The 17,686-nt window shown below is 39.6% G+C and overlaps 2 protein-coding genes across 2 annotated transcripts in view; one reads left to right on the top strand and one right to left on the bottom strand.

Annotated features, from left to right (window-relative positions):
- ZNF277 (zinc finger protein 277) overlaps positions 1–4,025 on the bottom strand; it is a 42,729-nt gene extending 38,704 nt beyond the window's left edge. Inside the window, exon 1 of the mRNA XM_063309434.1 lies at positions 3,955–4,025. Within this exon, the coding sequence (XP_063165504.1) occupies positions 3,955–3,994 (40 nt within the window). The 5' untranslated portion in view covers positions 3,995–4,025. The remainder of the gene's footprint in view (positions 1–3,954) is intronic.
- A 365-nt stretch (positions 4,026–4,390) lies between these two features.
- Positions 4,391–17,686, top strand: part of DOCK4 (dedicator of cytokinesis 4) — a 231,448-nt gene continuing 218,152 nt past the window's right edge. The window contains exon 1 of the mRNA XM_063309433.1: positions 4,391–4,569. Within this exon, the coding sequence (XP_063165503.1) occupies positions 4,533–4,569 (37 nt within the window). The 5' untranslated portion in view covers positions 4,391–4,532. The remainder of the gene's footprint in view (positions 4,570–17,686) is intronic.

Raw genomic sequence — 17,686 nt, 5'->3', positions numbered from 1 at the left:
TAATTAGTAAAGCTATTTCAAGCATAATCACTATGCTATGAAATCATTATCCCTCTAAAAGAGTGTTCTGAAAACACCTGCTAAGATTTTCAGGAGGAAAATTGTTTTTACTCTCAAGTCAGTTTTGAAAGCACAAGGCTGGAAACATCTTAAACTGAGTTATTTAGATACATCAAAATGAAGACCAGATGTTCATAGGAATTCCTAGTAGAAGAGATGAGACAGTTCTGCAGTATGAGACCTTTCAACGAGTTTATTCAGGATCTTAGAAAATAGCAGCACTGTTAACATTTGAAAAGAACTCTTTTGGACAACACTTTTTCCAATTTAAAGAGCATCTTCATACACACACTTTCAAGTTTTTCATACATACCACTTTGTAAACCTCACAACTACTCTGCAAGGTGATAGTGATTACAATGTTTTCATGTGTTTATGCATGCAGAAAAGGAATGGTCTCTTTCCAACTTAATGAGTCCCTAGCTGATGCAACACTTGCACTAAAGATTTTCTGGTCCACAATTCATACTTGGCTGCATAATAGCTTTCAAATCATTTAACCAGGGATTGGCAAAATGCAGCCCTCCAGATACTGCTGGAATGCAGTTACTATCATCTTTCATCTCTGGGTCTGTTGATAAAGACTGATAGGAGGTGAAGCCACATATGGAGGTCCACATGTTGTCCAACCTTGGGTTGTCTCTTGGAAAAAATGACTTGCTTAATGTCTGGTGGCATACAAGTTTAATAAATTATTATTAATCTTCACAGTTGGACAGAAGTTCAGAGAAGTTCACAGCTGGACAGACTTTAGGTCTCCCTGATTTTTGCCCAACACTATCCATTAAGCATCCCACAAGTTTTTTTTTTATTTAAGGAAATGCTAAATGAAATTCCCTTAGTCTAATCTCTACTTGTCTTTAATACATGAAGAGGGCTGCTGAATTACACCAAAATCGTATCTTGCTCTCCACAGAAATCAATCAGATATTTGTAGGAAGCCCAAAGTCAAGATAGGAATAAAACACCTCTCTTCCATTATTCTTTCCCTGTAACTGAACTGTCAGAAATAGACAGTTCTGCTGTGTATATATTTCTGTGTAATATTAATAACCACTTTCTTAGCAACTGAAATTCCCATCTCAATTGTGGTCATCAAGCAAGGACTACCTGTATGGGGATAAGCATCAATATGTGAAATCTACTTTAATGGTACATTTTAGGCATCCTTACTTCAGGTTTGCTCCAACTTCACTTTGTGCAGAATGGGACCTTATTTACTTATGTTCTTGTAAGCTGTTCAAAGAAGAGGACAGACTATATCTTCAGGTACTCCATAGACTCAATTTGCCAAGGGGGAATTTGTATTAAAATGTCTGCATTTCCTCAATGTGTACTATACAACCTTTTAACAATAATTTTCAGGATAGTATATGAGCTAACTGGTCATGCAACAATATAATACCCCATCACCAACACTGAACAGATGAATATTCCCCAACTGGCATTCTCCAGAGCTGAAAAATTCATGTTGCATAATCCCAAAGGTCATACATGCCCAGGAATGTTAATACTTGATGTTTGGAGGGACTGGATTGAAGAAGGAATGGAAAAAACTAAAAACTGTTTTGTTACTATGCTTTATGTAGGACACATGTTCAAGATCTATTCCAGATTTTGTCTTTTAAACTATCCTCTAAATAATCAAAAATATAAACTAAATAATCACAGTATGTCATCAAAAAGCATATCACTGAAAAATAACCAAACACATACTGTATGTAGCTTGGACTTGTACAAAAAATAAAGGTGGCACCTCACAGGGTTGTTGTGGGGAAAATAGGAGGAGGAAGGAGTATCTGGTATGTTCAGCGCATTGAGTTATTTATAAAAAATAATAAAGGTGGGATAGAATGAATGAATAAAATAAATAAATAAATATGAGAGTTCTATTGCACAACCAGCTATTTCTAGAATGAGGATTCCCTTCAGTTACCTGATACTCCAAAACACTTTACAATTCCAATATTCATGCTATTTTGTAAATAACATGCAAATAAACGTGTATTTCAAAGCTTGTTTTTTTACTTTTCTTTCTGTGTAGTCATGCCGGCCACATGACCACGGAAGTGTCTATGGACAAACGCCAGCTCTTCGGCTTTGAAACGGAGATGAGCACCGCCCCCTAGAGTTGGACACGACTGGACTTCATGTCAAGGGAAACCTTTACCTTTACCTACCATTAGTCAAATGGGGCATCATCCATCTGAAAGAGTTGGCACAAATATAACAAATTAATGAAGAGGATGAAAGTAATTCCACTCTGCAAGCTAAACATTCCAGTCTTTGTTTAAATTAAAAATTTCACTATATTTGGTACAGCAGCATACATTACAGGTTTATCATCATTGGATTACAGTAGTTAAATGTCATCTTTACTAAGCTCAGCCAATGATAGCTTAGGAAACAAACGACAGTTGAACAAATCAAGGTTTTTACCTCACTGTGAACCAAACTGCACTCGAGGGCAAAATCCGAAAGTACAGTATTTATAAACCTGCCTTCAACAGCATTTACACCTAATATGTAAAGGCCTGCAGCCTCATAAATAATCACATATGTACTTATTTAGAAGCAAGTCACAACACATGCAATGGCACTTACTTCCAATTAACAAGGCATAGCATTGAAGTTTGAATTTTTGAAACTCTGCAGCTATATTCACACCATAAAGCCATGGTCTGTTTTACTAATAAATGACCACTGGTTGTGTTCACCTTAAGCTTTAAATCTACATACTACTAAAACTCTCATTGTACTTATCTGTTTGTACCCTCATGTTAGCCCAAACAGTACATTATATCACAATTTTTGAATCTAGGTCAAAATCCGCTAACTTAAAGAATGCATAAAAATCTGGACCCATCGCTCCTGCAGAATTGAATTTCCATGATGTTCAGGCCAGTTTCATTCACAAAGTTGTGGCTGTTGCAGCATCCTCAGTCACGTGATCCTGATTTCCGATGCTCCCTGCCAGCTTCCCGAAAGCAAAGTCAATGGGGAAGCCAGCAGGAAGTCGCTCCCACTCCCACTGCTTTTTTGCCCGCCCATGGTCATTCTGTTTATCTGTTTAGGAAAGTAAATGCTGACTTACTCTTGAAGTTCGTTTGCCACTACAATAATTTTTCTATGTATGATATATACTCTTCTTATATGATCAGGGATTGTCCAGCATTGGGGTTAAAAAAAAAGGTCAGCCTAAAATTTAATGTTCATTCTGGTCACAACAGACTGCACTACCTTTCTCTCAAAGGATGACGCAACGGGTCACAGGGTTGTCTAGTCCTTTATAAACTTCCCTTACTGGGTTCACAGTGCTAATTCAACGGCAACGGCAGTTCTGCTTAGCAGGTTGTTGTCCTCCCAGCCTCCATGAGACTTCTTACCACCTGCTTATAGCATGTTGAAAGTTCAGCAGAGGAAGATGCGAACAGAAATATTCTATCCTTAGTATTCACAAGTCTGGCTGGGGAGTTCTGGGAGTTGAAGTCCACCCATCTTAACGTGGCCAAGGTTGAGGAACACTGGTCTACAGGAGCAGCGAAAGCTGAAGAAGTTTCTATCTACAGGGACTCGTTTCAGCCTATTTTTTAAGGGCTGGGTCCTCCGCCCCCAAATGCAATGTGGTCCTTGAACAACAGATTAAAACCTTATTCCCTCATCCTTCTGTTAAGTGGGAATTTTTACGGGGTTGCATTTACATTGAAGGCCTTCTCTCTGCCAGGCGGAAAAGGAAACCAGATCCTTCTAAGCCTTTAACCCCCACCCCTAACTTTGCCCAGCGTTTCGCTTTTGAGCTTCTGAAGAGGAAGCCCGGGGATCTTGAAACTCGAGGCGCGCGCCACGGCGTCTTCTCCGGGCGGAAAAGCGCCGGGCAGAAGAGACCCGACTCACCATTCCGCCCCTCCGCCTCCCTGTCCCGCGAAGCTGCCATGCCGCCAGGCCGTACCGCAGCCACAGCTATTGCGCCCCAAAGCCCCGCCCTCCAGCCTGGTATTGGCGCCTGCACCAATAGGAGACGGCGAGGCGTCTCCTTTCAGCCCCGCTCCCCTGGCCCAAAGCTTATCGGGAGCGGGACGTCTTTCGGTTCACCAGCGGGCTCCGCAAAGAAGAGCTGCATGGAAGATAGGCGTGTCTTCCCTGGGCTGCTGGTGATCAAAAGACTCCGTTTCCCAGCATGCAGTGGGCCCCCTGGAGGTTCGGTGGGGCGGAGACGGAGCTCGCCGCGACTGTCCCAGAGCGCGAGCTGGTTTAGTCAATCAGAACAATGACTTCGCCGCTGGAGGCTGCGGAGCGAAGCTGAGCCGGACACAACGAGCAGCCGCGGCTGTAGTAGTAGCGCTGGCCGCTGGGCAAGGGGGAGGGAGTTGTTGGAAACGGCAGCAGCTGCTGCTGTTTTTTGAGCTGGAGAGGAGCTGCAGCTGTTTCTGTTATTGTTTGCAAAAAGGGGACCAAAAGGCGCACTCTTGAGCATGTGGATTCCTACAGAGCACGAGAAATACGGAGTCGGTGAGTGACATCTGCCTTTGGCACTTGATGCCCGTCTGTCCACTCTGCCGTCCCCGGGGCTCTTCCGTGGGGCTCGGGAAATAAACCAGAGAGGAGTCTCCGTTCGTCCACTCTTTACCCTCTGCTCCCGCACCGTTCCCCACCTTTGATCTGGGCAATTCTGCATTTCTCTCATGTGGTCTCCGGGGGGATGTTTGTTTCAGGTTTCGAGAGAAAGAGATTGCATTGGTTTCGCCGTCGCGCTCTCGCAGCTTCTCCTCGCTTTTTGCCTCCCCCGTCCGCGAAGTGTCGTTTGGACGGCTTTTGATTTAAAAAATGTAGAATAAAGAAAAAGGATGAGGGATAGTTTGTTTATTCATTTGCAGTAGTGGTTACCATATGTCGTGGGGAGAGACTAGTGGCTTCTTTGAACACTGTGTTGAAGACGCTTTTAACCGCGTATCTGATTAAGCAGCATCTTTCAAAGGCGGGTGGTAGGTCCGCTCAGTCCGCGTTCGGAAATAGTAGTCTAAGCAATGTAGCGATTCTTTTAAAAATGTGAACCTTTGGCTGTCGAGTGTCAGTGCAACTTAAAACTGCCACCTCCTTTGTAAAGTCGTGAGCAGCACCAACGTACGGGTGAATGTGCTGTGTGTTTAGTTTGAAATTGGATAGTAACCTACTTCCAGTGCTGGTGATGTTTTTGTTCTCCTGCTTGTTAGGATACAAAAGTGCTTGCGTTACGCAAGAAAATAGACTGGGTATTATCAAGGAAGTTACAGTGTGGGGCAGAGGAAAAGCTGTCTCCATCTCCTCCACTCTACAAAAGGTGAACAACAAAGGACATTAGATGTTGACTGATGAATGTGGAATTTTGCATCCTTCTCTGTTTTCCCTCCATCCGCTGAATACTTGAAAAAAACCACTTACTCCTTTTGTTCTTTTTCTAGTCTGATACTTCTGAAACTGTCAAAAAATAATAAAAATAATCATGTAACTAAGCCTCTCTTTTTAAGCTGGGCTTTGAGCCTGTGATAGAAACATTTCTTACCATGTACTTTTTTATTCAGATAAATAACCAAAAGATCAAGAACATCAGCATTAGTTTTCCTTCATAAACTGGTTTTTGCCAGGTTCTTTTACCATTTCTGGGTTGGGGTACAGCTACTTTTCGATGATAGGCAAAGTGGTGAACCCCAGGACTATTTGCATGGAAGTAAGCCCTACTAGCTGAATTAGCTTCTTGGTAAATATATATAGGATTGAATTAGAAGAACGCTTCTTGTTTTTAAGTCTTCTGGAGAAAAAAAAACATCAATACTTGCACAAAATAGCTAGTGAAGGGCAATGCAAAAATGTTTGTTATGAATTTGAGATATGTCACATTGTTGAAGAGTGTATGGAACAAAATTCTAACAAAAATGCAAATGCTTCCTTGCATGAGATCACGTTAGGATTAATAGTTGGTGGGAGGGAAGACAGGTTACATACAACTAGCATACTTAAAATTGATCCCAGATGCTGTTTCTGATCCAAGTATTAACTTACAAAGATCACTGCTGGGATTTATTTTTTTGATTTCTGGCTAGATATTGATTAGACCTACTGCAACTATGCACACGGACTCTAATATTTAATGGAGTAGCATGTGCAATACTACTGGTCAAATATTTCAAGGTATACTTTTTTGAGACTTTTTTTAGAAAGGGAAAATGAAGACATAAAGCATGTCAATAACATTTTTATGTATTCCAAGATTATTTTAGCTGCTTGGAAAGGAAAAGAAGTACTATTCAAAAGTAACATGCTGACCCATAACAATTCACTTACAAAATTAATCTGGTTGACTATACATAATGGTCTGGATGTTGCTCCCTCTCTAAATATAGTTGTATTTTCCATGGAAGAGTACCAGTTTTGCTAAGCTATTGCTGATCTAATGTTGGAGTGTAACATGCACTTTTATGATGTATGAATAAAGTATTCTTGAACTTCCCTTTACAGACTTAAGTATGGGTCTCTTCTTGTTTTGTCCTAATCATGAGCCATTGTGCTGCACTGAGAATTAGAAGTCTATTGTCACTGACTGATTGGTGTAAATATGCTGTCTTATGAATAGCTTTAGTGTTGAGTCAGGGTTCTTTTGGGGAGATTGCTTGTACCCTTGCTAGGGTACCCCTTAGGAAATCATTAACACAGTCAATCACTAGAGTGGGTTTCATCTTAAAATTGGTTGTGGAACCTAGGATGCCAGTGGCTTACCAGTCTGGATAACAAGAAGATGTCTGCAGGGGAATATTGTCCAGCCTTTCTGCATTTAAATTCATGATTGTTGGATAAGGCTTTACTGCTTTAGATGTAATTGTTTCAGTACACCATAGGCTTTCCAGTAGCCTTCTGCTTGGGATGCAATCTGATTTTATGTGTATTTGTTGAGAACTAATTCCTGCTAAGGTTGGGAGGGTTTACTTCCAAATAATTGCATGTTAGAGAACAGCACTACCACACAGCCTTAGCAGATTTGCTGAAAAGTTCAACGGCACTTAGGTGGTTGGTTATTTTTTTAAACCATGTAGGAGTGTAGTCATGCAGCCTGACTTTATGCAAAGTTGGGTGAAGCCTTTTAGGTGCTGATTTCACCTCACTCTGCATAGAAAGACAGTCTTATGACTAATTTTATACACATTGATTTAGAAGTGCGGTAATCCTTTAAGCTAAAGTTGAGTAGGCACTCCAAAGCTCAGGGGCTGCTAACACTGCCCCTCCTTTAGAATCATTCTAAAAATGCATACCTTCACATAGGTGGGAGGTGGCATCATCAATCAATGTGGCCTACGGGTACCATATACCCTTGAGCTGGCATTGAGTCCCAGTATATTCAATTGTAGCCTTGTTCTGTTATCCCCAACTTACTTTACTAAGGCATAAATCCGTAAGATACATAGGCAACTATGTCTGATGGGATTACAGACCCTAAATGTCTCCTACAGTAATCTAATTAGACTTCTGAGTAAATAAACTTGATTAAATTAATTGAACTATTAATTTGTTAACCACAGTGCTGAAAAGGACAGTTTCTTTAATCTTTGGAATTAGGTTAGCATGAAATACTGGGCTGTGCATAGAGTGAACCAATTTTAATGCTTATATTAGCCACTGGCACTTGGATTTAGCAACAAAATGGATTAAAATTATGCTATTGTAGTATTTATGATACATGGTGCTTTATTTCTCCCTCCCCTGGTAATGTGTTTAACAGGAAGCCCAACCCATTAGAGGGATAAGGTGTTTCTAGAACCTACCAGTACAGTACTCTCAGAAGACTTAACACCAATTTGTATTAATTCCTTTAATATGTAAACAAAATGGAAGCTAATCTGAGCTCAGGTATTATTATAAAACTGCTTCATTTAGTAATGAACATGACCACTAAGGCTGCTCACATTGTTTGCATTAAAGGGCTTTGAATTCAAAATACCTTGGTTCAAACAGAAAATGGATTTATTTGAGCCTTTTAGAAATATTTTGAACTCAAAACTGAATGATTCACACCCTTTGTCAAGTTTGGAGCAATTCCAAAATGCTCAAACTGCCTGTTTTGCACTTGAAACAGCTGTTTTAGTGGTCAGAATGGAGTGTTTTGAATTCAAGATGGTTCAATTCAAAACATTTTGTGCACCACTAATGAGTAATGCATGTATTGTTACGTATTAAGGTCTATGGTTTATCTGAAAGTTGGCAAATTAGATGATTGAGAAAAGTATCTCTCCTGAAATCAACAATTGAGAGGTCTACTTGAATTTGGAGTTAGCCATTCTGATATCACTGCTGTTTAAACTTCTGCATATTTTGGTTAGTGGAATGGCTCAAACTTTTAATCAAAGATTAAAGTGGGCCTAGAACAACTATACTTAATGTGTGTCCTTTAATGGCTTTATGTCACTTTGGACGGAGGTCTTCAGTGGGGCACCACAAGGCTTTGTCCTGAGCAAGGTTCGCCACCGTTTTCATAAATGAGAGAAGAGAAAGGCTGCTCATCAGATTTACAGATGCTACAAAGATGGTAGAGGATTGTTAACACTTCAGAAGAGAGGCTCAAGGTTCACTTGAACACTGGACCCTATCCAACCCTCTCTAGAAAAGAACAGCTCGCAAAGCAAACAGACATTGGTTTGCACAACAAAGGGGTGGCTGGGATCCAGGTGTCTGAGTAGCAGCTGGGATGAAAAGAGACTTTTCAAGCCCTAAGGCAACTTCCTCTTGGGGTGACCATTTAAATTGGCATCCTGTTTTTAGAAGTTGAATTAGCAGCCTTGTGCTCTCTACAAAATCAGAGATGAATTTTTTTATAAAAGTTGACAAAACCCAGAATGTTGGAGATCTTTAACATTTCTAGATGCCATCCATGTAAGTAGAGATTGAATTTTTTGAAGGATGCTTCTGCACACTTTCTGTAGAGATCTGATAAACTAGTAGTCTAATTGAGGAAGGCACATTTTCCCAACTAACCGTAGGGTTTGTTTCTGCATAGGCACTGTAATGCATTCCTGATATGAGTAAAATGTAGCGAAAGATCTTCTGAAAAAATCAAAATGCCATCCAGATGAATGACTAAGTACTTGTCCAAAATATATGCGAATATCTCATTCATAAATCTGGAGAATTTGGCAAGCATGTGACTAAACCAAAGAGCATTACTATATATTCAAATTTACCACATTGAGTGTCAGTCTGTTAAGTATTCATGTCCCTCTTCACCTGACTCAAATTATAAACTCCTCTCAAGTCAAATTCAGTGAAATGCATATCTCCTGAAGGCAGATCTGAAAGAAGAGGCAGTGATAGTGGTCCCTTATGGTCACAAGGTGTAGAATCCTAGGAACATGGTCTTAAAGAATTGTCTTTCCTTTTATATAAAAAAATGTAAGTTTGCAAATGAGGAAAAGAAAGAATCAGATTGTTGTCCAGAAACTCTTTCAGTGTGGTTAATTCTTTAGTAGACATGGATACTGCCTTTTAGCTGGGATCTGGCTCCCAGGTAATAAGGGGATGGTACAGTCACACACCTGATGAGAAGGCAAGTAGCTGTTCCCTCTTCCCCCAAGACATCAGCAAAATCTGCTTACTTTTCTAGCAAGGAAGGAGGTTCAGGCAGTGGTGTGGGAGGGAGAGAAAGAAGAGTTGGATGCCTGCAAATGGTGCTGCTAACATCTTTTGAGAGGAAACAGTTCTTCCTTCCAGTGAAATCAAGATTATGGGTCCAAAGCCAGTCTATCCTCAAGACAGTTGGGGCATGCATGGAAGTGGTAAATATAGTTGGGAAGAATTCTTCATGGTCTTTTATTCCCAGTTATATGTTGCAGTACAGGACTTGATTAGAGGAGCCTGCCACTGATCATCTCCACCTGAATAGGCTTTACCAGCTATTGTGTGGGCAAGTCAAACTGTCACACAATGGCCTTGTCTGTAATTGGCGGTTGCCCCAGAATCCAAAAGAGGTGAGCAGCTGAAATTCTGAGCCCATGGAGGTGTAAAGGCTAAGGGGGATTAGTTGAAAGGATGCTGATTATCTGGACCCATTTCAGCCAGGTTTCAGGATGAAGTTCAGTACAGAGATGGCATTGGTTGTGCTTATTGATGACCTATGGTGCAGCTAGGATGGGGGTGGTGTGTCTATCCTTGTGCTCCTTGGTCTCTTAGTTGCATTTGATACTGTCAGTCATGGCATACTTCAGGACTGACTGCAAGGTTGGGAGTTGGAGGCATCATGTTATGGTGGTTCTCAAAATTTCTTTGGGGCTGGTTCCAATCAGTGTTGGTAGGGAGGAAGAGACTGAGCCTGGGACCCCTGCTTTGCAGCGGGCCTCTGGGCTTGACCCATTTCCCCCTCCTGTTTAACATGTAAATAAAGCCACTGGGGGAGGTCATCCTTCAGTTTGGGCTCTGGTATCATCAATATACCATTGTAAGGTTTAAGGAGCTTATATTGTTCCTCAGTCTCCCCAAACTCCAAAAATGCAACCCTGACCACTCTTTGAAGCTCTAAGAGCTGCAGAAGAGATGTTAGCAGGTTGCACCTGGCTCATTGGCCAAACTTTTTGCAGCCCTAACTTAGTGCTGTCTGTGAATCATATTATTGTGTAAATGATTTTAAAAGTGAAGTATTTTCACCTTTCATGACTAAGTCCTTTAAAAACTCCCTAAGAAAGTTAAGTTTCAATCTACTAGCAACCCGTTTAATCAAGAAAACCTGCCAGAGCTAGTTGATATATCTGTGTAACTTATAAGTCTTAGTTATAGGTCAGGTATTTGCTACTCTCTCATCAGTGTTTGCAAACATATCCAGGTAGAAAAACAGAAGATTTGGGTTAGCATTTGGCAGGACACATGTTCTGCAGACCTTCTATAATACCTGAACATTACACTTTATGTTGATGAAATCTGCTGTTAAAGGATAGAAATTTTATTTGGAGAAGAAGGGAAGCTGAAAACAAAGTGAACACAGCATCTAATTTCCATTAGGTAAAATACTGTAATGAAAGAAAAAACCCTGACAATATGATTGCATAGCATGTATAATTTGTATACATCAATGTTACTGTACAAATTTGCATAATCTTAATATAGGCAGTCCTCAACCTATGACTACAATTGGGACTGGATTTTCTATCATAAGTAGTTGCAGTCATAAGTCTAGTCACCACATGGCTGGACCCGATTTTACGACCATTTTTACAGCAGGTTGCCAAGCGCCCAAAATGTGATCATATGACCGCCAGGTGGTAGTGCGATGTTTTGCGATGTTCAGAAGTGTTTTACAGGCTGTAAAACACCCATTCTGAGGCTGTTGTAACTTTGGACCATCGTTAAATGAATGGTAATAAGTCAAGGATTACCTATATGCAGTATAATCTTTTTGAAGGCAAAAGGTTGGAAGGAAGTCATCAAATAAAATTTCAACTTGATGACTTCAGATATTTTGAGGACTGCAACTCCTAGAATACCCTGTCAGCATATCTGGCTTAGTTCCACATTGCATGAGCAAGCCAATGTATTTTGTCAAAAATAACCTTATTCTAGGTTGTATTAATTTACCATTTTACTATACAGTGGAAGGAAATAACAACTTGCTTCCCATAGAAAAGCAGATTCACACTCTTGCAGATACTAATAGATGTATACCTAGTTGTGTGACTTGCAGATGAAATCATGAATCTCTGTTAGAAACTGTTGTGGAGTGGTTGGCAAATAGCTGGTGGATGGGTAGTCAGAGTGAACATTTTTATGTAAAATAAAATATATTTCAAGTATAACTTAATTTTATTCAGTTCAACACAACAGCAACAAAACGTATGAAGGAATAAAAGATTTAATTATACTAAAACATGGTTATGAATAGTGAAGGAGTACCATCATGAGTTGTCATCTGCCAAGATGAATAAAAGTGTCTTGAACAGATGCCTAAACTGAAATAAAATTGGCAGATGCTTCAACTATAGGGGAAGGTGCCATAGTTAAAAAAACAAATCCATGGTGGTTGGGTAGTGTATTATCCATGGCTATTGGTGATCACAGCGACCATGGCTCTGTATGGGAGAAAGAGTTCTCTTGAGTTATTTAGGGTCTTGTGGGTTAATACCACAACCTTAAGTGTAAAGGATTTGATATCTAGTTCTCTCAACAGTGACATTATTTGGCTATGACTAGGCATAAGCATTGCGTTTTGTATCAGCTATAGCTCCATTTGGAAGGTCACAATGACTTAACAATCTGTCCAGACACAGTTAATGCTGGCATTCAACTGGAGGTAGTTAAAAAACAATACAAACCCATTTCTCTTCTTACTTTGGGGACTTGCACTTTTAATTACAATGATGAGCTTTATTCTGGCTTAGAGTCCGAGTTGCTAACCCCACATTTAAGCAAATTTCTGGTCATTCTGATCAACTTTACTTACAGTTTTTACTTTCAGATATCCATAATGCTATGTCATATGCAAAAATGTGCAGCCAACCAATTGATAAGCCCAGTAAATTTTACAATTTGTTCTTTTTATATGTAACCTGCTTTTTACTACTGAGTTTTGTTTTGTACTGATCTTTGAGTGCAACAAAGATACTTGCAACAATGATGAGTAACCCCTGGACTATGTACCTGATTCTTCATGGGAGGATATCTCTGTTCAGTACAGGTCAAGCATTACTTGAATCTGAGAATTACTTACCCATAAGATTTCTCTCTTAGCAAGGTTCAGGTTCAGCTGGTATTCAGTCCCAGAATAAGTTATTGGGCCTTCCAACTAAAGGAGCTTAGGGAAACTGAGCTGAAAAAGCTAGGTTGACTTCCAAAAGCTAGGCTGAACTTCTGAAACTGGTATCCTCCAGATGTGTTCAAACTTCAGCATGCTAACTCATGGGAAAAACTGATCTGATATAAAACTTCAAATAGCAAGTAAGGAAGGGTTCCCATGATTGAGTGCTTCATCACATAAAAAGAGCTCGCATTGTCAAAGTAGGCATTAGAGCGGTGGTTCTCAACCTTGGCAACTTTAAAATACAGTATATGGACTTCAACTCCCAGAATTCTCCCAGAAGCTGGCTGGGTAATTCTGGGAGTTGAAGTCCACATATCTTAAAGTTACCAAGGTTGAGAAACACTGCATTAGAGAAAAGATTTCTACAAAACTTAGTGATGTGCAAGTTTCTTTTGATTCCTCTCCCCAGTGTTACTCAAATATTGTTCCTGTAGCCTTCTTATAACAGTGACTCCCAAAGGTGGTGGATGAGTTATTTTGTATCATTTTAATATATTCTAGTGGACTACACAGAAATCAGAGCATTTCTCAGAACTGAAAAAGGACTTGTAGTTAAATTGGACCCAAGACTGGATGACCTGGATTACTCCCTAAATCTTTTTCTTGCACTTTCAAGACAAATCCTAAGACTAAGTAAATAGATACTTGCTGAATGGTCAGTTTATTTAGAAAGCTAATTTCCTCTTCTCTCCTGTAAGTGGTGAAAATTTATATATAATATGAAAATTAAGTATTTGCAGTGGAGTCCAGTACAAGAGATTCTTCTTTGGAGCTGCACCCTTAACGTTAGTTAGCAAGCAGTGGCAATAGAAGATGAGTATAAATAAGGTAAGATAAGGATCACAAAGGAGATATGATGCAGGCTCTAATTTTATACATTATACTCATTCTCAGCTTTCTTCGTACTTTGCATACTATTCATTCAATAAATTAGTTTTCTCTAGTAATTACTGATGAGACTCCTTTTATTGGAATAGGCAATCATTACACAAAGGTGCAAAGTAAATACTTAATTTTACTGAAAGTTGATATTTTCTTCAGCATAAATTGAAACAGCGCTATTACCTATATAGTGATCTATATCTTATAGATATATCTATATCTTAAACCGCCCAGAGTCACTTTGGTGAGATGGGCAGTGAAGAAACGTGAGGAATGAATAAATAAATAAATAAAATCATAGCACTATGACAAAGAGTTCAATTATATATTTAGCTTTGATCACAAGGCTGGGCCACTATAACTATTTAAAGCTGCATCAATATACCTTTAGGGTTTGCATATGTGCGAAAAATCCAGAGACCCCTTAATCAGCAAAGATGTGCAGAACCTTTATTCAATGTGTTATGTGAAATATCCTTCTCTGTTCCCTGTGTCTTTTCTTAGTATTTCATGGTTTTATCAAAAGAGAGCTTTCCTGCAATGTACCTTTCTGTGACAAGGAGATAAAATCCAGGAAACAAAGTACCTCAGGCTAGTACGTCAGTGGTCTTGGTATTACTCAATCATGAATAATCATTCAGAGTTGTCACTTTGAAATAACATACATACTGTATGTCTGCTGTGCACAACTTTTGCTTTTTGGATATCTTGCCTGTCATTTCTACTTACCAACAGATAAAGGTGGAATATGTGGAGCTACTGCATGGAAGAGATTTTGGAAATAAAGATGAATAGCCTACTTTTAATTCTAGCTGGCATTCCCAAAATAACATAATATTTTTTTAGGGTTTTATTTAGAGTTTATTTAGAGCTTTAGAGTTGGAAAGTTGTCATGTAAAGGGGTAGACTGGAAATCCTTCATCTTGTTGGGACTTTTGTTGGTATGCTTAGCTGTTATATAAGAAAATGCATTTCATTGGCTGGATTCAGGAGCAGTAAGGGCTATGGAAAGATCCATGCTGAAAGTTTCTCTCCGAGACCACATCTCAAGCAGCCAGATTAGAACACAAAGTGGAATAAATGTTATTGTCGAATATCGAAAATGAAAGCTGCGCTGGGCAGGACACGTTGTGCGCATGTCGGATGGCTGTTGGACAACAGCAGTTGCCGAATGATATCCAAGAGAAGTAAAAAGATCCAATGGCCAACTTCCAAAGAGATGGGAAGATCCAACAGTCAAGAACTTTGGCCAGACCTGGAGAAAAAAAGCCAGGAATCGAGACAAATGGAAAGCAAATTGCGAGCAAAAGGACTCTGTCCAGTGACAGTCTAATTCAGTGGTTCCCAACCTTTTTGGCACCAGGGACCGGTTTCATGGAAGACAATTTTTCCACGGACTGGGGGGGATGGTTTTGGGATAATTCAAGCGCTTCCTCTTTTTCCCAACCTTTTATTCTTTTTTCTTCGCACTGTTTGGAGATAGCAGCCAATGGGCTTGCTTTCTCTGACAGGAGGCAGAGCTCAGGCAGTAATGCAAGCGATGGGGAGCGGCTGTAAACACTCAGGCTGTAAATTCACTTGCTCGCCCACCGCTCACCTCCTGTTGTGCGGCCTGGTTCCTAACAGGCCACGGACCAGTAGAGGTCCGGGGGTTGGGGACCCCTGGTCTAGTTGATCGAGGTGATCAAGGGTTCACACATTGCATGAGGATCTAATGTAGACTTGTTTAGATTTGTTTAGAATTAGTGCAGTGTGAACTCATTTACTTTACAACCATGATTTATTGTTTAGTGTTTTGTGTGAATGGGATCATTATACCTTGATAGCAAACTGTAGCTTAACATGATTCAGACGTTGTTCCTGACAATGTATTTTGGTCTATAAAGCCGGAGAGGTTGCCACAGATATTGGCAGTTCTTTTAAAATCAAACGCATGGAGCTTAAACTGTGCAGCCACAGTTAAATAAATACATCCTATGATTGTACATTTTTTGTTATATCCTGTATTTGCAGGTACTGCTGCACACCCATAGCAAAAAAGGAACATATTCAATACAATCATGTTGTAGGTCTGTGTGGAGAAGGAATATAACATTTGCTAATTAACCTTCCAAAGCGTACTGTGTATGGCATATGAAACCAGGGATTGACCACATTCTGTATTTTCCATGGCTTTTTCCCATGCGCTTCCCCATAGTGATAGAGAGTGCTGCAACCCCACAGGGCATTGTGGGATTTCTGAATTGGTGGAAAATCTCCTTAATTGTTGTTCTGTGTACAAGTTACAATGAAAACTTGGATACAGAAAAATTGAGATGTAAGGTATCATTGAGGGTTGCAACTGTGACACATCCTATAATTTGCCCTGTGTTTTTAAACAAACAGATGCAAGGGTCCATCTTTAGTTTTCCACTGTCTCCAAGCAATCAAAAGATTTTACTCTACTTTTTTGTTTTTGCAGATGTGTTGGTAAAGATCAGTCCCATGACTCACGATGACAATGTTGTTTCTTTCTTTTATTGTTTTACAACACGGAACCAAAATTTGCAGCAGTCTCCGGGCAGCTGAAAGCGCATGCTTTTTTTAATGGCTAATTGTTGTTTCAAAGAATGACGGCTGTGTTTATTTATTAGATAAGCAGACTGTTAGTAGTATCCCAATACAGTATCTGAAAAATACATGTTTCAGTTACATTCACACAAACGTAGGATAGCATCAGTAGTTCTGAATTCTGTGTTTACATATAGCGATTGCTGTTGTATGCACTTTAGTTTCTTAATTGGGTTGAACAGTATAATGGTAATTGTACTTTCCATGATCAGTAACAGTAAAACAGGTGCCAAACAAATTGACAGAATGTGGCTGTCCAGATTATCAAACAGGGAATGGAGCGTTTGAGATAAAGAAAATATACTTTAATCATAAGGTCAACCTGACTGTGGAAAATCCTTGAAGTTTTTTGCTTAATCCTTCAGGACTTCTGTAGCCAAAGGTTTTATATAGTCATACTTAAGAGCTGGGTTACATCTTCAGTTGGGATTGTGGTTAGTCAGGCTGTCTTAGAGAACTGTAAGCATATAAGGGAGGAGTAGGTAGATTGTCACTAAAGCTGCCTTTAAATCCCTTTTTGTTGCCTACAAATCTGTTTTTTGTTGTTGTTTTTGGAACTCCCTCAAAACGCATGGCCAAATTTCAGTGGCAATATTGCTGAAAATTGTGTCACATTTTGAGCTCAAAACATCTGAACTGTAGCCTCAGCCCTAGAATAAGATGAACACAGTTTTTAAAAGACCCCCCCGCCCTGCTTCATTGGAGAAGTGGAAAATCTAGCTGACTCCATACCGTTTATATGATTGTGCACTGCAGCCCTCCAAAAAACATTCACTGCAGTTCCAAGTATCAAAATCTGCCCGTCTCTGATGTGAGCAGTGTTTCAACAATCTCTGAGTTATGAAATACTTCCAAAATTGAACATTATGCTCAGCATTGGTTGTGTATAAAATAACGACTCTGAGTGGCTTGCATAGGAAAAAAAACAATATAAAATAGTGCCTACAAAAATAGAAAACAACAACACTACAAGAATAGAAAGAAAATAAAAGATGGCAACATCATCTCAAATCAGAGGAAGACTTTCTGAAAAAGTTCAGCCTTAAGAAGTCTATGGAAAACCAACAGTTTAAACTGGACCCGGGAATCAGTTGGCAACCAACACAGGTTCTGCAAAACCGGTGTTATGTGCTACCATCAGGAGCCCAAAAGGATGCTGGCTGCTGCATTTTGAACCAACAGTCTGAATATCTCCTGTCTTTTTCTCACCACAGTGGGAGATACTTCTCATTTTTAAAAGTTTTCATGATAGAAACTAAAATCCAAAATTCAGTTGCATTTACACTGCTTTTTGTAGGATTATTTTGTTTATTCATATCCTTTTTTAAAAAA

Source organism: Candoia aspera, chromosome 7 (assembly GCF_035149785.1).
Source record: "Candoia aspera isolate rCanAsp1 chromosome 7, rCanAsp1.hap2, whole genome shotgun sequence".
Taxonomy (NCBI): domain Eukaryota; kingdom Metazoa; phylum Chordata; class Lepidosauria; order Squamata; family Boidae; genus Candoia; species Candoia aspera.
Note: the sequence above shows the minus strand (reverse complement) of the source record. Positions and strands in the feature narration are given on the sequence as shown.